This window comes from Urocampus carinirostris, chromosome 17 (genome assembly GCF_059441175.1).
Source record: "Urocampus carinirostris isolate Australia breed hairy pipefish chromosome 17, RoL_Ucar_1.0, whole genome shotgun sequence".
Lineage (NCBI taxonomy): Eukaryota > Metazoa > Chordata > Actinopteri > Syngnathiformes > Syngnathidae > Urocampus > Urocampus carinirostris.
Window position 1 is genome coordinate 2,462,290 of NC_142365.1, and position 21,261 is coordinate 2,483,550.

The window sequence follows — 21,261 nt, forward strand, 5'->3', positions numbered from 1 at the left end:
GCACAAAAATGAGGGATCAAAATTACTAATTAAGAAGTGACTTAAGTCAAAGTTACATTGCATGAAGGTCAAAATACACGGGTTCCCCTGACGTTGTGTCCTAAATGCGGTATTTTGAAGTCGAGTCAGAGTAGAACGAAGTTGAGTAAAGTTAGTAGAGTTGGTCGAGAACCGGCTTCTTCGGCTCGGCTCACTAAAAGGAAACCGGCTCTTTCGGGTCCTAAACGGCTCTTCAGGTTGTTTTTGCTTCTTTAATCCCAACATCACCAAATCTCATCTCATCTCATCAGCTGCACCGCTTATCCTCAGTAGGGTCGCGGGGGTGCTGGAGCCCATCCCAGCAATCATCGGGCAGTGGGCAGGGGACACCCTGAACTGGTTGCCAGCCAATTGCAGGGCACACAGGGACAGACAACTCGCTCGCTCATTCACACCTAGGGACAATTTGGACCGGCCAATCCACCTGAAATGCATGTCTTTGGAATGTGGGAGGAAACCGGAGTGCCCGGAGGAAACCCACGCAAGCACGGGGAGAACATACAAACTCCGCACAGGAAGTCCGGTAGCTGGATTTGAACCCACACAGGAGGTTCCCAAGACCTTAGAACTGTGCCGCACATGCGCTAACCACTGCGCCGCCGTGCGGCCACATGACCAAATATTATGTACAATTATGCATAAAATGACTTAAAGGAAGGGGGGAATAGAACAAAAAAGAAAAAAATACCAAAATGAAAAAGTAGTGAAAAGCTGAGAAAAAAAGAAACAAAAGGAAGAGAAAAAAAGAAGGAAAAATTTCGAAAAAAAGCCAGAAAAAAAGAAAAGAAAGAAACGTAGGAAAAAAGTAAATAGAGAACAAAAAGAAAAAGGTAACAGCTCGGAAAAAATAAACACAATGAGATTTTTTTTAAAGAAATTTTAAGAAAAAGTAGAAAGAAAACACGGAAAAATTACATTCAAATTATTTCCAATGATATTAAGTGAATCGTGTTTCCAACATTGTACTTCCACTCAAAAATGTGATTAAGTACAATTCGGTATCTTACAACCGACTCAATAAGCCCCCAAAAATGTTAATATTATGCGACAAAATATATCAGGAAATTAAAAAAAATGGATATCTCGTGAACGAAATGTAAGAACAAACGACGTCAATTCATTCAAAAGAGAAAAAAATAATTTTGCATTGCCGGAAACTCAGCAAAATGTCAAGTTTTGGACATGTTTGATGATTAATTATCTTGCCACACTAGGGATTGCCGTTGCTCACTGTTGTTTCAAGCGTTGCTCACCGACTTTGTGTGAACGCTCAGACCCGTAAGGAAAATGACAGGGGACATTGATCAGGACTCTGATTCGAAGCTAACTCTAACAATCTCATTCATGTCACCTCACAGATCTGCGGATGTCCAGACCACTGATAGTGCCAGGTTACCCTGATAACATCACGGTGACGGTAACCGGTCAGGCGAAGCTTCTGTGTAAAGTCCACCGGCCCGCATCCACCAAGGTGCAGTGGTTGAAGGCGGAGCTCCGGGGGCCGGGCAGGGGACAAGGAGGACCTCCGCACCTTAGACCCCTCACGGTGAGCAGCCATCAGTTCGTTTGGTTAGTTTATTACGGTAGTATGGCTAAAACGAAGTTGTTTTCAGGCCTTGGAAAACAACGGCTCCAAGGTGAACACCTTGCAGCTGTCCAACATCAGCCTAGAAGATGCTGGAGAGTACGTCTGCATGGCGGAGAGCCGACACAGAGGGAAAACTGTGCAGTCCATGCAGTCCGCGTGGGTCCAAGTCTTGCCAGGTAAAATCCTACGATCAAACTAACTATCAGCCATTTATACGGAACACAACAACATTCACACAAAGTCGGTGAGCAAAGCTTGAAACAACTGTGAGCAACCATAATCCCATGTGTGGCAAGATAATGACTCATCAAACATGTCCAAAACTTGATATCAAGTTACATTTTCCTGAGTTTCCGGCAATGCAAGTGACTCATGTACTATTGCAAACGTCGTGTGTTCTTACAATTCTTTCAAAAGATATCCATTTCTTTTTATTTCCTGATATATTTTGTCGCATAATATTAACATTTTTGGGGGCTTATTTCGTCAGTTGTGAGATACAGAACTGTACTTAATCACATTTTTAGTGGAAGTACAATGTTGGCAACAAGATTCACTTAATATCATTTCCTTCTTTATACCCTGTTTTTTCTACTTTTTTTTTAATTCCTTTAAAAAAAATCTCATTGTGTTTATTTTTTCCGAGCTGTTCCTTTTTTCTTTTTGTTCTCTATTTGCTTTTTTCCTACATTTCTTTCTTTTCTTTTTTTCAGTTTTTTTTTCTAAATTTTTCCTTCTTTTTTTCTCTTTTCTTTTGTTTCTTTTTTTCTCAGCTTTTCACTACTTTTTAATTTTCTTTTTTTTTTCTTTTTTGTTCTATTCCCCCCTTCCTTTTAGTCATTTTGTGCATAATTTTACATCGTATTTGGTCATGTTAGGATTAAAGAAGCAAAAACAACCCGAAGAGCCGTTTAGGACCCGAAAGAGCCGGTTCCTTTTAATGAGCCGAGCCGAAGAAGCCAGTTCTACACAACTGTACTAACTTTACTCAACTTCTTTTTACTTCGACTCGACTTCAAAATATCGCATTTTGGACACAACGTCAGGGGAATCCGTGTATTTTGACCTTCATGCACTCTAACTTTGACTTAAATCGCTTCTTAATTAGTAATTTTGAGCCCTCATTTTTGAGAGCTGGCTAGATTTTCTCGTGCGCTGAGAATGTGCGAGCAGTGCGCAATTGTTAGAGGGAACGCTCAGGGACCATTAATTCTAAAGCAATGGACGCCATGAAAACCTTAATCCCACAAGGTATTGCTCTTTATGAAATGTTTCACAAATTGACCATAGCCTTGTCTCATCTCATTAGCCGTACCGCTTATCCTCAGTAGGGTCGCGGGGGGACTGGAGCCCATCCCAGCCATCTTCGGGCAGTGGGCAGGGGACACCCTGAACTGCTTGCCAGCCAATCGCAGGGCACACGGGGACAGACAACTCATTCGCTCATTCACACCTAGGGACAATTAGGACCGGCCAATTCACCTGAAATGCATGGTTTTTGGAATGTGGGAGGAAACTGGAGTGCCCGGAGGAAACCCACGCAAGCACGGGGAGAACATACAAACTCCGCACAGAAAGTCTAGCCTTGTGCAATGCAAAATGCAAGAATGGGAAAAACTGAGACCCAGAGATTTCTAATGAAAACTCGCCACCCTCCCTCTAGTGTCACACTTTGACATGTTCATTAGCTTCCTTTTCTCCCCAAACATTTTGTAAGTTTGTTTAAACGGAACCAAGAGAGGAGGGCGCTTCACGGTATTTGCTCCAGGACCACAAGAATCCACAAAAAGGGACAACAAAAAGGATAGGATCGAGATCGTGGAGGAGGGTATGGGGTCAGGTCGGTCTGGCAGTCCTGGTTTCCATGGCAATATCATTGTTTTGAAATAAAGGGCGTGAGGGGTTAGATGAAGAGGTAACACATAGACTCGTCGCTTTCGTCCAGTCCTGCTATCAGACCACTTTATTATCCTTTCCACTTTCCACTCACCGTAAATTCCGGACTATAAGCCGCTACTTTTTTCCCAAACCTTCAACCCTGCGGCTTATACAGTGATGCGGCCGATTTATGTCATTTTTCTAACGGCCGCCAGCGGCGCTCGAGTACAAAAGGTAAGATTTAGACCGGTGGAATATATGCGCCGAGGAAGACTGCAACTTCTTAGCTTGTGCACAAATTAAATTAGCGTAGACATATCCTCATCATGCAAATTGAAAAAAAAAGGGATATGACGTAGCTTTCGAGCTAAAAGCAAACGAGCAGTCCGATAAGGAAGGACACAGAGCTACTGCATGTAAACTTCACTTTGCGAGCGTGTTGCTAGCGTGTTTTTGAATAAGGGAGCGTGGGACCACGTCTATATGACAAAATCTCTTTCCCATACTGGGGAAGACGACTTTGATGACGTCAGTTGTAAGGAGGAAGATGAGGACGGTTTACCATGGTTTCTACAAGTACGGTATGTTTTTTTTAACAGACCCGTTTACTGTGTTGCGAGCGTGTTGCTAGTAGCGTTTTGCTACCCTTCACAGGCACAGTTTGGGATGAAAGTTATAATATTATATAATTGAAAACTCTCTCGGTATACTGTCTTTCTTTGTAAATATGTGTAACCGATGTATAATATGTATTTGCACCTATATATTTTTGTAATATATTTATTTGAGACACTTATTCTGATATGTTTTGCGAATTAAAAAAGAGAGGCAGAGCAAACGCGGGCTGATGGGAAGTGGGGTAAAGTTGAGTGAGACCTGTTGTCGCGGCGGACAAGAGTGGATATATATTTTTCCCACCCTTACCTTTGGAAATATAGACTTTTTTTCCTTGGATTAGTTTCAACGGGCACCCGGACTCTGCAGGTCTGCATCAAACCTTAAGTACCGGTATCATTTTCTGTTCATTATGCCGGCTGTGATTTTTGGACTGTGTACTTTATATTCAGTTACAATCGCGGGACTCAAAGCCATGTTTGGGCTAATTTTGTGATTGTGTTACATGTTTTAATGTGGGCGCATGCGGCTTATATACAGGTGCGGCATGTGTAAGTACCAAATCGGTTTTCCTCTTAAAATGTGGTGGGTGCGGCTTATAATTAGGTGCGCTCTATAGCCCGGAATTTACGGTACTTGTTTGTTCCTATTCTAGATGTTTTCAGGGATCCAGCAAAGCATCTCCTCCTCGAGCCGGGACAAGTTCTGAAATTACGCTGCGAACAAAGTTCTCGGCCTGGAATGGCGGTCAGCTGGTACAAAGAAGGAACCCGGTTGGTCCCCACGCCAAGAATCCAGATCCGTGGCGTCGCCATGGAAATCGCCGACCTTACATACGAGGACTCCGGGGTTTATGTGTGCGCTCGCCGTGGAACCAGAGGACCGGTGCAAAACTTCATGGTCACTGTGACTGGTAAGGATAGCAGTCACCACTCACAATAGGGTACATAGACATGGCAGAGTTCTGGTTTGGCCGCGTCCTAGACGCATGATTTCTGCTGGGGACGCATCGTGTCAAATCACCGTGCGTCCCCGGGACGCAACTTTTTTGACACGAAATTGTCATATCATTTTTTAACAAAGATTTACCGCACTCCAAACTTTTCGTCAGGCAGATCCTCCATTGTTGTTTTGGTCTCGCGGTTCGAGTTTTCGTCTCCACGCCGATCTCGAGTTCGAGTTGTGTAGTGAAAGTCCGTCTCTTTTTAGAGAACAGGCTTTTTCGGCTCAACTCATTAAAGAGAGCCGGATCTCCAACGGCTCACTTGCTTTGATGATTGATATTACGAATTATGTTGTATAAAGAAGTTAAGAAAAAAAAGGAAGTATAAAAGGAGAAAATGAAAAAAAGACAGGTTTGTGGTTATCTCTTTAATCAGTATATTACCAACAATAATTGAATGCAGAAAATGAATTCATAATTTGAATAAGAAAATGTAGTATTCTACTTCATTCTATTTGCATGCGTTGTTTCCTTCTACAGTGAACGTCCAATCGACTTCAATTTCGAACTTTTTTTATAATAAACCTCATTCATGTCGAGCAACATCGACAATTCATTAACAATATATATGATATAACATGTTAAACTACATAAATAAACATGTTTGAAAAAAAAAAGATTTTTGGGGATTTTTTAAGGGAAAATACGACAGTTTGTAAGGGCATGGAGCACACTAAATTTTGGGGAGCCCTAGATCTCTGTTGGGACCCATAGATTTTTGAGCATGCCAGTCCCCATCATTTTTCAGAGGTAAAATGAACACTGACATGGTCACAATAACTGTCTTTACTTTGTAGACTCACTGGGCTCGGGAGATAATTACGACGATGAGGATGGTCTGGATGACCCGACGATAGAGGTGGAAAACGACCAAGTTTACCTTTCTAGAGGTGTGTTACTGGTTTGCAGTGAAGCTTCTGTATATGCAATTTTGAGAGCCTTGTAAGCAGTGTTCCCTCTAAGCTGCGCGGCGCAGAAGAAAATCTAGCCAGCGCACAAAAATCAGGGCTCAAAATTACTTATTAAGAAGCGACTTAAGTCAAAGTGACAGTGCATGAAGGTCAAAATACACGGGTTCCCCTGACGTTGTGTCCTGAATGCGGTATTTTGAAGTCAAACAAAGTTGAGTAAAGTTAGTAGAGTATGTCAAGAACCGGCTTCTTCGGCTCGGCTCACTAAAAGGAACCGGCTCTTTCGGGTCCTAAATGGCTCTTCAGGTTGTTTTTGCTTCTTTCATCCCAACGTGACCAAATATTAAGTAAAATTATGCACAAAATGACTTAAAGGAAGGGGGGAATGGAACAAAAAAGGAAAAAAATGCCAAAATGAAAAAGTAGTGAAAAGCTGAGAAAAAAAAGAAACAAAAGGAAGAGAAAAAAAGAAGGAAAATTTTAGAAAAAAGTCAGAAAAATGAAAAGAAAGAAATGTAGGAAAAAGTAAATAGAGAACAAAAAGAAAAAAGGAACAGCTCGGAAAAAATGAACACAATGAGATTTTTTTAAAGGAATTTTTAAAAAAAGTAGAAAAAAACCCAGAAAAAAAGAATAAAAAGTTTGTGTTGCATTCAAATAATTTCCAATCATATCAAGTGAATCTTGTAGCCAACATTATACTTCCACTAAAAATGTGATACAGTTCTGTACAACTGATTAAATAAGCCCCCAAAAATGTTAATATTATGCGACAAAATATATCAGGAAATAAAAAGAAATGAATATCTTGTGAAAGAATTGTAAGAACAAATGACGTTTGTAGGCCATCGTACATGAGTCAATTCATTCAAAAGAGAAAAATAATTTTGCATTGCCGGAAACTCAGCAAAATGTAACTTGACATGTTTGATAATGAATGATCTTGCCACACTTGGGATTATGGTTGCTCACTGTTGTTTCAAGCGTTGCTCACCAACTTTGTGTGAATGCTCAGACCCATAAATAAAATTAGAGGGAACATTGCTTATAAGTCTTACCTGTGTTCTGGTCTTCTAAGGTCCTTACTGGACCCACACCCAGCGTATGGAAAAGAAGCTGTATGCCGTCCCGGCGGGCAACACAGTGAAGTTTCGTTGCCCGGCCATGGGCAGCCCTATGCCCGGTATACGCTGGCTCAAAAACGGAAGGGAGTTCAGAGGCGAGCATCGCATCGGGGGCATCAAGGTACAACGGTTTCCTTTTGGATGGAGCCCTGCTTCACAGTTAGGGTCACTGCCTGTTTTTTGTCTTCCTGTCAGCTGAGGCATCAACACTGGAGCCTGGTGATGGAGAGCGTGGTGCCTTCAGACAGGGGAAACTACACTTGCACGGTGGAAAATAAATACGGCTCCATTTCTCACAGCTATGTCCTTGATGTCTTGGGTAAGATTCCAAATTTGTCAATCCGGGGGGGAATTCCCGTTGAGGTTTCTCGACGCCAAACATTTTTACAGCTTCGGAATTGGCCAGCGCGTGTTAAAATGCTGTAAAGTCGAGTTTCCCTGGGCGAGCTCTAATTCTATAAAACTACCGTATTTTCCGCACTATAAGGCGCACCGGGTTATAGGGGCGCACTCCCCAAAAATAGTTTTTGGTCCTATATTTTCCATACATAAGGCGCACCGGATTATAAGGCGCTACAATGGGAACGTCGACAAAACAGTCAGATAGTTCAGTCCAACTGATTACCCCCTTAACATTCCAAAAGCTTGCAAAGAAGCAAATACGTGTCTCAGACATGTACGGAAAAAGTGTCTGTACGATGTCACCAATCTCTCAAATGCGTCCTTCCACATATCATTCGGAAGGTTAAACTCTTGGGATTCAAGAAATGCCAACCATTTCTTACTTTCCGTTCTATTTTTTGCTGGCAACTGTGTGGACAGCAAAGTAAGAATTTCATCGTGCGGGGAAACGGGGTTCTTTACCGTGCATATGACAACAAACACTTTGAATTGAATTGAGTTTAAAAATAGACTCATCACAGAAACATCAAGATCGTTCTAAAACAAGATACCGGGAAAATATAAAGCCGCATAGCTCACCTAAGTTCTCTTGCAGCCATCACGTTCAATAATGATACGTAACCATGGTCTTACAACCGTGAGTGTAGTAAATCCAGGAGAGTCAAATATTTACAAATACAGAATAGTAAAAAAATGTTTTCTCTATGCCGTAGTGCAACCCGACGTGTGATTCGCATTCATCTTTTTCGGCCAATTGCAGGCTTTGTTTTGCCCCTTTAGTCTATGCGAGCCTGTAAATGATAGAAAGGATCCTCCGAATAACTTTAGCCAATAGTGACTGATTCGAATGATGATTGACACATTGGTTAGGAAACGAAACGCCGGTATATAAATCCCAGCATACACTGCGGACGAGTCGGCGGCTGCTTGCATTAGTTGCAAGACTTTGCGACTTAATATTGATCCATATATAAGGCGCACTGTATTATAAGGCGCATGGTCAGCTTTTGAAAAAATAAAGGCTTTTAAGTGCGCCTTATAGTGCGGAAAATACAGTAATTTGATCTTAAAAGTTAGATTTCCAAGCCGTGCCGTCTGACTGACTGTATTCATGGCAGTGGTCATTAGTGAGCTCTTGTGGAAAAAGCCTCACGTCTCCAAATGAAAGCCTCCACTGTGAACGGGAGGCTAATCGGGGGGAACGAGCAAAAGGTGACGGGGCGCCTGGCGTCCGCAATGGCCGGCAGGATGTGGCGTCCAAAGCTGTTTTCTACCTGACCTGTCACTGGAGATTGAGGAGGCCAGTGGGCTTGTTTGTTCATTTGTTTCCTGTCCAAGCGCAGCAGGGTCGAGCTGACTTGTGGAGAAGACTAACCAGACAGAAAACACCATCAGAGAATGTCAAGTCAAGTTATTTTTATTTGTATAGCCCTTAATCACAAAGAGTCTCAAAGGGCTGAACAGGTTATTACATAGACTATTTTTTCAGACTATTATTACACCATCCCCTGATCTGGAACCAACATGAGAGCAAGGAAAAACTCAAAAAACCTCAACATGAGGAAAATGAAGAAACCTTGAGAAGGGATCGCACATGTGGCATCCCCCTTTCAGGATTCAGTGACTTACTCTCAAAAACTGCTGTTTTTGTGACTGCTGTGAACATTGACAACTGTAGATCAAAGTGACCCCAGCTGTCAATGAGATTCGAAGAAAAAAATCCCTTATTTTAAAAAAATTTTTACTGGGTGTGTAAATAGTTTTACCCTGGCGAGGTTTTATCCCCTATATTTCAGAATTTCTTTTACTTTTTCCTCAAATCACTTGTCAACACTAGTCCAAAGTCAGGCCTATGTCATGAAATAAATAATATGTGGCCCACCAGCAATGTTTACCGCAGTATAAAATATATTTGTTTAAAAAAAAATTTGACCGTGGCGTTCTGTGAGAATTGCCGCCCATCCCGTTTCCTACAAAAAGCTGACTGGAAACGGACACTGTGAAAAGGTGAAGCAACCGGAAGCTGTTTTAACGGCACAACGACGCTTTTTCAAATGTAAATACTCTAAAGGCGAGCTACAAGGTCTGATGGCCAAAGCTAACTGAGTTTTGAGAGAATGCCAGGCTGAATAGTCGGCACTCACACATTTTTAGCTTACCAAACCTGGCCTCCTGCTTTCTGATATGTTTGGACAGTCCTGGTCTAGACCTTTGCTCATTTGGTTCTACCTTCGTTTCCTTTTAGAGCGCTCCCCTCACAGGCCAATCCTTCAGGCAGGTCTTCCGGCCAACACCACAGCAGTGGTGGGCAGTGATGTCCAGTTCCAGTGCAAGGTGTACAGTGACGCACAGCCACACATTCAGTGGCTCAAACACATCGAGAGGAACGGAAGCCGATACGGTCCTGACGGAACGCCCTACGTCCAGGTTCTTAAGGTCGGTGGCGCTTTGATATTTCGGAGGCACAAAGACCATCCTTCTAACCTCCTGTCTCTGATAATTAACGCAGACCGGGAGTTTGAATATGTCCGAGGTAGAGGTGCTTTACCTGTCCAAAGTCACCATGGAGGACGCCGGAGAGTACACTTGTCTAGCAGGAAATTCGATCGGATTTACCTACCAATCAGCCTGGCTCACCGTCCTTTCAGGTAAAGCCAAAACCGAATTCTTCTTCTGACAACCTCTCGGCACTGTGTTTCAACTTTCGTTGAACTTTCACTTTTGTCGCAGAGGAAGAAGCTGCAGATGCAATGGACACTATTGAGACCAAGTACACCGACATCATTATCTACGCTTGTGGCTTTCTGGCTTTGGTCATGGCCATCGTCATCGTGGTGTTGTGTCGGATGCAAGTCCACCCCAGACGGGAGCCGTTTGACGCCCTGCCGGTCCAGAAGCTTTCCAAGTTTCCGCTGCGTCGACAGGTGCGCATCACGGCTAAAACCGGATTCCGTAATCCGAGCGCAAGATGTAAAGTTCCTTTTCTGTTCAGTACTCGGTGGACTCCAACTCCTCAGGAAAGTCCAGTGCGTCTTTGATGAGAGTGGCTCGGCTTTCTTCCGGCTGCTCTCCCATGCTGGCCGGAGTGATGGAATTTGAAATACCGCACGATCCTGACTGGGAGTTCCCCAGAGACAAGTAAGATACCCCGAATGACATCATTCGTTGTAAATTGTGTTCAAAGCTGTAATGTAAATACCGTAAATTCCGGACTATAGAGCGCACCTGATTATAAGCCGCACCCACCACATTTTAAGAGGAAAACCGATTTTGTACATACACAAGCCGCACCTGTATTTAAGCCGCATACGCCCACATTTAAACATGTAACACAAACACAAAATTAACCCAAACCCGACTTCAAGTACCGCGATTGAAACTAAATGTCCTTCATTAAAGTCCACAAAACACAGCCGGCAAAATGAACGGAAAATGATACTTAAGGTTTAATGCAGACCTGCAGAGTCCGGGTCCCGTTGAAAGTAATCCAAGGAAAAAAGTGTATATTTCCAAAGGTAAGGGTGGGAAAAATATATCAGATGAACACATTTACTCACGTAACTCCTTTTTCTTTAACCAACTTTTTACGCCCTCTTCTTTCCTTGTCTGTCCCTCACCTTTAGCGGTCCCCACTTAAACTCGGCACCCCGCGTTTGTTCCGCCCCTCATTTTTCGTTCATCCGTGCAAAACATATCAGAATAAGTGTCTAGGATAAATACATTACAAAAATATACAGTTGCAAATACATATTATACATGGGTTACACATATTTACAAAGCAAGACGGTACACCGAGAGAGTTTTCAAAGCTTTAATAATAATAATATAGCTTTGACAGGGCAGTTAATGGTAGCAACACTCGAGCGCCACTAGCGGCCATTAGAAAAATGACATAAATTGGCCGCATCACTGAATAAGCTGCAGGGTTGAAAGTTAGGGAAAAAAGTAGCGGCTTATAGTCCGGAATTTACGGTAGCTCTGTCTCTTGTCATGACTGAAAAGGAACCTGTGTTGGAAATAACCCAAGCCCCAAACGACGGCTTCAAACTTTTCATTTGGACCCCTCGATCTCTCTTCTAGCTTAATACTGGGTAAACCTCTGGGGGAAGGCTGCTTCGGCCAAGTGGTTCGAGCCGAGGCCTACGGCATCAACAAGGAGGCTCTGGACCAAGCTTCGACAGTTGCGGTTAAGATGCTTAAAGGTAAAAAAAAATGACGCCCATAAAGTTATAAGTGTGCCAGTCTGTTTATCTATTTTCTTTACTGTTACAGATGATGCCACAGACAAAGATCTGGCTGACCTCATCTCAGAAATGGAGCTTATGAAAGTGATGGACAAACACAAAAACATCATCAACCTTCTCGGAGTCTGTACTCAGGATGGTGAGTTCCAAGCAACACCGGGGTGGACAATTAGTCCCAAAAAAACCTAGAAGCAACCTTGTTTAAATGTGGCCCTACCTGGAAACAGGACCTCTCTATGTACTTGTTGAGTACGCTTCCAAGGGAAGTCTGCGTGAGTACCTGCGAGCCAGACGGCCACCGGGCATGGACTACACCTTTGACGTGACCAAAGTGCCAGAGGAGCAGCTCACCTTTAAGGACTTGCTGTCTTGCGCCTACCAGGTCGCGCGAGGAATGGAGTACCTTGCTTCTAAACGGGTATGCTGGACTTTCTTCTTCAGATGTTTGCGAGTATCTCAGTAAAACGTGGTTTGGAGTTTAGGTAACTACTACACAAACAATATATAACTACTCAGTGTTGGGTGAGTTAACGAAAAACAATGAATGGATGTCTAGATAGATAGATAGATAGATAGATAGATAGATAGATAGATAGATAGATAGATAGATAGATAGATAGATAGATAGATAGATAGATAGATAGATAGATAGATAGATAGATAGATAGATAGATAGATAGATAGATAGATAGATAGATAGATAGATAGATAGATAGATAGATAGATAGATAGATAGATAGATAGATGTCTAGATAAATAGATAGATGTCTAGATAGATAGATGTCTAGATAGATGTCTAGATAGATAGATGTCTAGATAGATAGATAGATGTCTAGATAGATGGATAGATGGATAGATGTCTAGATAGATAGATAGATAGATAGATAGATAGATAGATAGATAGATAGATAGATAGATAGATAGATAGATAGATAGATAGATAGATAGATAGATGTCTAGAGAGATGTCTAGATAGATAGATAGATAGATAGATAGATAGATAGATAGATAGATAAATAGATAGATGTCTAGATAGATAGATAGATAGATAGATAGATAGATAGATAGATAGATAGATAGATAGATAGATAGATAGATGTCTAGATAGATAGATAGATAGATAGATAGATAGATAGATAGATAGATAGATAGATAGATAGATAGATAGATGTCTAGATAGATGTCTAGATAGATAGATAGATGTCTAGATAGATGTCTAGATAGATAGATAGATAGATAGATAGATAGATGTCTAGATAGATAGATAGATAGATAGATAGATAGATAGATAGATAGATAGATAGATAGATAGATAGATAGATAGATAGATAGATAGATAGATAGATAGATAGATAGATAGATAGATAGATAGATAGATAGTTAGATAGATAGATGTCTAGATAAATAGATAGATGTCTAGATAGATAGATGTCTAGATAGATGTCTAGATAGATAGATGTCTAGATAGATAGATAGATGTCTAGATAGATGGATAGATAGATAGATAGATAGATAGATAGATAGATAGATAGATAGATAGATAGATAGATAGATAGATAGATAGATAGATAGATAGATAGATAGATAGATAGATAGATAGATAGATAGATAGATAGATAGATAGATAGATAGATAGATAGATAGATAGATAAATAGATAGATGTCTAGATAGATAGATGACTAGATAGATAGATGTCTAGATAGATAGATGTCTAGATAGATAGATAGATGTCTAGATAGATAGATAGATGTCTAGATAGATAGATGTCTAGATAGATAGATAGATGTCTAGATAGATAGATAGATGTCTAGATAGATAGATAGATAGATAGATAGATAGATAGATAGATGTCTAGATAGATGTCTAGATAGATGTCTAGATAGATAGATAGATAGATAGATAGATAGATAGATAGATAGATAGATAGATAGATAGATAGATAGATAGATAGATAGATAGATAGATAGATAGATAGATAGATAGATAGATAGATAGATAGATAGATAGATAGATAGATAAATAGATAGATGTCTAGATAGATAGATGACTAGATAGATAGATGTCTAGATAGATAGATGTCTAGATAGATAGATAGATGTCTAGATAGATAGATAGATGTCTAGATAGATAGATAGATAGATAGATGTCTAGATAGATAGATAGATAGATAGATAGATAGATAGATAGATAGATAGATAGATAGATAGATGTCTAGATAGATGTCTAGATAGATAGATAGATAGATAGATAGATAGATAGATAGATAGATAGATAGATAGATAGATAGATAGATAGATAGATAGATAGATAGATAGATAGATAGATAGATAGATAGATAGATAGATAGATAGATAGATAGATAGATAGACGGATAGATTATTCATCCCGTAGGGAAATTCCCACTTCCAGCAGTATCCTTGTGTTGAAAATAAAACAATAATAAAGTAAAAGGAATATAATACATAAATACCCAATGTTATGTGTTGCTATAGAGTATTTAAATAGTGCTACATTCTGGCCAGTCTTTGTGGGATCCCATGTGGATGCCACCGCTAGAACGCAATTGTGAGCTTGGACAGGAAACGGAGAAAAGAAAATGGAAGGTTTGAAATCGGATGCCCTGAAAGTTGTTAAGTTTGAATTGAGGTGTTTAATGAGCAAGCTTTAAGAGCTACAGTCCAGATGGGGATCATTTTATTCCAATAGTCCCTTCCTTCTTTCCTGTTCTTATTTTCCGGCAAACTCGGCGCTCTCGCTTATCAACATGTCCCTTTGTCTGCCAGTCGCCGTCTCAGAATCCAGGCCTGTTTACTCTCCGCCGTCCATCTGTCCGTCCCCGCCATCTTTAGGCTTTTGTCCCTTTTAGCACCGCCATAAATCTGTTAGCAAACAGAAGGTCTGGGCGTCGGCGTCGGGTTTCTGGGCCGCCGGGCCGCTGCCAGAGCCTGAAAGTAACCCTCCATTATGGGAAGACCCGCAAACCCAGGCCGCTCTCACAAAAAGCCAGAGTCTATTTCCTACCAAAACCAAAATAAGCTTTAATGACAGCCATTCCAGTCGGATAAACAGTGACTTTCAAAACCTTCCCCCTGTGCCTCCAAACTCCCGCTTTTCTATTTTAAGATGTTTGCCTTGAGTAAAATTCCATCCATTTGTGTGTTGACACTGACCAAGGCTTAGAAAAATGTCAAACCCGAACCTGCGTTGGGCAAGTCTTGTAGACTTTAAGAGATTTGGGATTTTAGTATTGGCTATGTGGAGATGGCGCTTTCCGACAAGGTACTCTTCCTACCGCCTCCATAAAATCTTCAAGTGGTTCTTAACATGGGTTCGATCTATCCGACTCATGATCAATGGTCCCTCCAAGCTGCGCAATTGCGCACTGCCTGCATAATCTAAGCGCACAAGAAAATCTAGCCAGCGCACAAAAATCAGGGCTCCAAATTGTTTATTAAGAAGCGAATTCAGTCAAAGTTACAGTGCATGAAGGTCAAAATACACGGGTTCCCCTGACGCTGTGTTCTAATGCGGTATTTTGAAGTCAAGGTCGAAGTAGAACAAAGTCGAGTAAAGTCAGTAGAGTTTTTCGAGAAGCGGCTTCTTCGGCACGGCTCACTAAAAAGAACCGGCTCTTTCGGGTCCCAAACGGCTCTTTAGGTTGTTTTTGCTTCTTTCATCCCTACACGACCAAATATTATGTAAAATTGTGCACAAAATGACTTAAAGGAAGGGGGGGGGGGATAGAACAAAAAAGAAAAAATACCAAAATGAAAAAGTAGTGAAAAGCTGAGACAAAAGAAACAAAAGGAAGAGAAAAAAGAAGGAAAAATTCAGAAAAAAAACAGAAAAAAAGAAAAGATAGAAACAAAAGAAAAGAATTAAATAGAGAACAAAAAGAAAAAAGTAACAGCTAGGAAAAAATAAACACAATGAGATCTTTTTAAAGGAATTTTTAAAAAAATCGAAGAAAAAAAAACTGGGAAAAAGAATAAAAAGTTTGTGTTGCATTCAAATAATTTCCAATTATACCAGGTCAACCTTGTTGCCAACATTGTACTTCCACTAAAAAAAATGTGATTAAATACAGTTCTGTATCTTGCAACCGACTCAAGATACAGAACTATCAACATAGTGAGTCAATTCATTCAAAAGAGAAAAATAATTTTGCATTGCCGGAAACTCAGCAAAATGTAATTCAAGTTTTGGACATGTTTGATAATGATTTAGTTGCCACACTTGGGATTGCCGTTGCTCACTGTTGTTTCAAGCCTTGCTCACCGACTTTATGTGAATGCTCAGACCCGTAAGGAAAATGACAGGGAACATTGCTCATGATGTCTATACTCAATGGCATGCCCCTTGAGTAGTAATAGTCGGCCATCATTGAATCACGTGACAATGCTGCACAGAATTTTAGGAGTGATCCAACAAGGGATGCCATTATAGTCCATAGCAAGATACTTTCTTCATTTTAAAGTCCATAATATGTCAAGCCAAAAAAGGAAGTGGCCGGATGAATTTATACAATATGGATTCTCATGTATCACAGAACCGGATGGGAGTCAGACTCCTATCAGCAGGATTTGAAATGCCCTAAAAAACACAATGCTTGCTAAATTCAAGGTGTAGAGAGCCAGAGTATGTGATTAGATCATTAACAACCTAACCCTTACAGCATCAAATTAAGTTGCGTACAATATCGCAAATTGGTAAAATAATTGTTAAGCCAGCTGCTTTAAAGATGGCTTATATATATATATATATATATATATATATATATATATATATATATATATATATATATATATATATATATATATATATATATATATATATATATATATATATATATATATATATATATATATATATAAATGCAATGTTATTCAAAATAACCGATTCCAAAGCACACCCTCTCACAGACTCGATGGACCCTACCTGGAGCTCATAACTTGCACCTTACAATAACCTCCTGTAGACCATTGAAGAAGAACCAGTATTCTGTCATAGCAGCAATCACAAAAGCAGTAGTACTGAGACTTAATACTGTAAACTACCAAATCACAGATATGAGTATGTTATGTCATGACATTTATAAACTCATATCGGTGACAGTGACCGAAGGTAAATGCTCCCAAAATCCAAAAGTGTTTGGGGAGTATGTTAGGAGTGAGAAGATTGGATAGATTGAGAAATGAAATTGTGAAAGACAGAACTGGAGTAAGGTGTGGAACTGAGGAAGCATGTAGATAACAGAGTGCTCCGTTGAAGAGGATGGGTGAGGAGCGAATGTTGAAGAAGATCTACAGAACGGAAGTAAATGGAAGGAGACCAAGAGGAAGGCCGCCATTGATGTGGATGTATGGTGTTATGAGTGCTCTGCAGGAAATAGGTCTAAATATAATGGAAGCTAGAGCTCTTGTTGGTGATAGGAATAAGTGGAGAGGTGTTGTGAAAGGTTATTGAGATGTTTAGATGTGTTCTAAGGGATGGGCAGGGCACCTGTATGATGCGGCAGGGGTAAACCAGTGAAAGCTGTCGGGCTCTGCTGTTGAACTCAAGAGTGTGTTGTGTCACCCTGAACTGAGTGACATGGTTATTTTATTGTTTTTTGTATGTGTTGTCTTGCTGTCGGTCACCCCTCTCGAGGGATATGACCAGGGTAGATAGAGAAATAGAATTCGATGAACATTTTTATTTTTATTTTACACTAATGTAAGGTTCGCTGAATGCGCCTATCAAACTGGTGGGGTTCGGCAACATCGACAGTAGATTCTCAACCAAACCAGCTATCATAGAATTCTACCCCACTGGGTCCTGCCAGAAGTTTCTCAGTTAGCTTAGGTTTTTCTTACTTCTGATCGCTCTGGTGAAGTTTTCCGAAAGGCCCCTTCAATCTTCTGTTTTTGTTTTTGCAGTGCATCCACAGAGATTTAGCGGCCAGGAACGTCTTGGTGACGGAGGACAACGTGATGAAAATCGCCGATTTCGGCCTGGCAAGGGGTGTCCACCAGATCGACTACTATAAGAAGACCACCAACGTGAGTCTTGTCTCCTCCCTCGCCGCTTTTTAGTTTAGTGTACCGCGAGACACCGGTCCTATGTTTAACCGTTGATTGGCGGGCAGCCTAATGGGACGTAATTACAAAGGGGGGAAGGCAGCCGGGGACGGGAGGTGTCTTTTACAGTCGGACAATGAAAGTCGTAGCTTTAAATGCGTGCAGCTGCGTCGGCACGGCAACCCGGGAGGCGGGGTTCTAATGTGTCTGTGCCCCGCCCATTCCCGTTGTTAGGAATTAAATACATTACAAATGTAGCGTTTACCAAATTGTTCGAATGAGTTATGTGACTCTATTAATCAAACACAAACTTCATTCTCCTAACAATGCATGCTCGTTTCTTTCTGGGAAAAGATGGAATAAGAATAGCCGACATTTTCACACGGAGGAAGACTTATTTTCTTAAAGAATTTAACTAAGTGAATTCCATCGAATTTAGCCAAATTATTGTCTAATTAGTCTTCTTCGAGCCTCCCTCTCATTCTCGATCTGATCTCCCGTCTCTTCTTCCGTCTTCTGAAGTTCTTTTCACAAGTCGGGGCGTCGGCCCCTCCCATGGGGCATGTTGACTCCTCCCATGGGGCGTGCCGACTCCTCCCCTGGGTGGGCCAGATGCCAGCTTCACCACCTCCTCACCTAAAGGCGCCGCTATGTCTAAACGAAACTCATATCGGCAAAGCGCTTCTCAAAACAATGCCGACATCCTTGTGCGTCTGGCCTTCTCCCGTCAGCACTCACAGGAATTCTGTTATCAAAATACGTCTGATGCGTTCCAGACAGCCTAACCTTCTAATGTAACTTGAAGAAAAACAGTCAGTGAATCTCTCTACTGCATCAAACTGAGTACATGTACTTACTTTGTAGTTGATTTTATAATATCCGTTATAGTCAAATGTATCAAATCTTTCACCGCGCAGGGTCGCCTGCCAGTCAAGTGGATGGCGCCGGAAGCCTTGTTCGACCGAGTCTACACGCACCAGAGCGACGTGTAAGCACTACGCCACACGCGGTATCCTTCGCCTCCCGATGGTTTGTTCAAACTTCACCACTCTTTGGCAGATGGTCCTTTGGGGTGCTCATGTGGGAGATCTTTACCCTGGGGGGCTCGCCGTACCCAGGGATTCCCGTGGAGGAGCTCTTTAAGCTGTTGAAGGAGGGACACCGCATGGACAAGCCCTCAAACTGCACCCATGAACTGTGAGCTTCGGTGGCTAAACGGAAGACCTCGGTTTTCTGCATCCGCCTCGTGATGTTCAATTCCTGGTCTGTTCTTTGTTGACAGCTACATGATGATGCGTGAATGCTGGCACGCGGTTCCTACCCAGAGGCCCACCTTTAAACAGCTGGTGGAGGAACTGGATAAGGTGCTGCTGTCCATCTCCGATGAGGTAAACATCACGTCTGCTGTCGCTCACGTTACAATTCACGTACCATAGATTAGAAGGCTCAACCCTCAAAAATAGCCCTTTGTCCTATTTAGGTCTATGGAAAGAGCTACTTTGTGTATTTACGTATAACCGGGTGGCTCTACATATACGTACGATTTCAAAATCACAAAAAATTTCATGCAACTGGAATCAAACCCGAGTTGTGGCAATCAGAGCTCTGACACCGCCAGATGTATAGGGTTGGGGTTAGGGTTAGGGTTAGGGTGAGGGTAATGGTTGGGGTTGGGGTTAGGATTAGGGTTAGGGTTAGGGTTAGGGTTGGGGTTGGGGTTGGTGTTGGTGTTGGTGTTGGTGTTGGTGTTGGTGTTGGTGTTGGTGTTGGTGTTGGGGTTAGGGTCAGGGTTAGGGGTTAGGGTTAGGGTTCGGTGACATGTTAAAACATATTCGAGGTAATCCCATAGTCACATTGTTTTTACTCAAGGTACCAGCAACACCGGTTTGCACAGTGCATTCTGATAGATTAGACAGTCTCTCCACGACTCACCAACCTCTCGCTTCAATATTCAGATTCAGATTCAGAATCAGACTCAGATATACTTTATTGTCATTCTTGTAAACATGTATACGGAACCAAATGTCGATACATCTGACCCGCATAGTTTTCCTTGAATGTACAGATATAAATATGTAGTATTGAGTTGGAGTATTGAAATACTAAATAATATACTAAATCATTATAGCTATGAGTACTATACAGTAGTGCAAAGAGTGCAAGAGGAGCAGCTGAACAGATGTGCAAAATGGGCAGTCAGGTAAACAAGTCACTATTCAATAACAATAACAATGGAGTACGGTAGTGCAGAGGAGAACAGATGTGCAAAGGAGTGGCAATATGTATACTTGCATAAGAGTATTTTGTTGGGGAAGAAGTGGAGAGACTGTTTAACCTTTCAGAATGTACAATTCAAATCGTGTAAAAATAGTGTGATCATAAGATAAAGTCAAATGCCTAGTTGTATGTCATCTGTATCACCGTTGGTTAAGTGGTAAAGTGCCAGCGCTCTCACCGCCACGACTTGAGATGGATTCCTTTTTGCATGCAATGTTATACAAATGCGTTCTTGTATTTTGAATCTCTTCTATTGTATGCAGTATATAAGGCGCGCTGGGTTTATAAGGCGCACTTTCACATTTCTGGCCAAATTGGGGTTTTACGTGCGCCTTATAGTCCCGAAAATACGGTCAATAATGCATCAGGTCAGGTTTGAAATTAAAAAAAAAATGAAAAACACAGCAGAAAAGTAGACTCAAGAGTAATAAAGCTCGTCCCGTATCCTAATAGTGCGCCCTCTTGTGTCTCCCTGCAGTACTTGGACCTGTCGACGCCTTTCGAGCAGTACTCTCCGTCGTGCGAGGATACGTCCGACTCGTGTTCGTCCGACAACGACTCGGTTTTCACGCACGAGGCGCAGTCCGCGGGGCCCTGCTTGCTAGGCTATCGGGACCCTCGCGCCCACCCCAAAACGGCCCTCCGATAAGACCCCCGCTCCGCTGCTTTTTACGCCGAGGACGGACGGCCTTTGTACCCACGGGACAACCTTCGAGGATCACCGCCGGAAGCTGAGACGGGAAAAAGACCGCCACCCACATTGGACAAACTTTATTTTTCAAAGACGTTTTATTTTAACGAGGAAAGTATAGATTTATTTTGCTATGGTATGAAAAGAAGCCATTGTTAATTGTAAATCTCTCTATATAAGATTATTCTAAGTTTGTTGTTCATTATTTAAAACGAAAAGTCTTACATCTCAGGATCTTTTATGTTGAAAAGAGAAAAAAGCAGTGCCTGAATTGAGGATTTCCTGTGAATATAGTAGAATCATAAAGTATTATATGTATATATCTATATCATCAAGTGATATCACCGATACAATTGCTTTCATAAATTATTTTGTATGACATGAAACGGATTGATGCCTCGAATGCTTTGGGACGGAAAACCAGAGAGG

The 21,261-nt window shown here is 41.4% G+C and overlaps 1 protein-coding gene across 2 annotated transcripts in view; it reads left to right on the forward strand.

The window, feature by feature from the left end:
- The window catches only part of fgfr4 (fibroblast growth factor receptor 4), a 33,251-nt gene extending 12,033 nt beyond the window's left edge, over window positions 1–21,218 (forward strand). For both annotated transcript variants that reach the window (XM_088320519.1, XM_088320520.1), the window contains exons 3-20: window positions 1,398–1,585; window positions 1,653–1,803; window positions 4,776–5,033; window positions 5,921–6,013; window positions 7,113–7,279; window positions 7,354–7,477; window positions 9,806–9,996; window positions 10,070–10,208; window positions 10,291–10,484; window positions 10,553–10,698; window positions 11,641–11,762; window positions 11,833–11,943; window positions 12,032–12,222; window positions 17,724–17,846; window positions 18,782–18,852; window positions 18,924–19,061; window positions 19,147–19,252; window positions 20,620–21,218. In XM_088320519.1, coding sequence (XP_088176645.1) covers window positions 1,398–1,585; window positions 1,653–1,803; window positions 4,776–5,033; window positions 5,921–6,013; window positions 7,113–7,279; window positions 7,354–7,477; window positions 9,806–9,996; window positions 10,070–10,208; window positions 10,291–10,484; window positions 10,553–10,698; window positions 11,641–11,762; window positions 11,833–11,943; window positions 12,032–12,222; window positions 17,724–17,846; window positions 18,782–18,852; window positions 18,924–19,061; window positions 19,147–19,252; window positions 20,620–20,790 — 2,684 coding nt within the window. In that variant the 3' untranslated portion in view covers window positions 20,791–21,218. The remainder of the gene's footprint in view (window positions 1–1,397; window positions 1,586–1,652; window positions 1,804–4,775; window positions 5,034–5,920; window positions 6,014–7,112; window positions 7,280–7,353; window positions 7,478–9,805; window positions 9,997–10,069; window positions 10,209–10,290; window positions 10,485–10,552; window positions 10,699–11,640; window positions 11,763–11,832; window positions 11,944–12,031; window positions 12,223–17,723; window positions 17,847–18,781; window positions 18,853–18,923; window positions 19,062–19,146; window positions 19,253–20,619) is intronic.
- The last annotated feature ends 43 nt before the right edge of the window (window positions 21,219–21,261 follow it).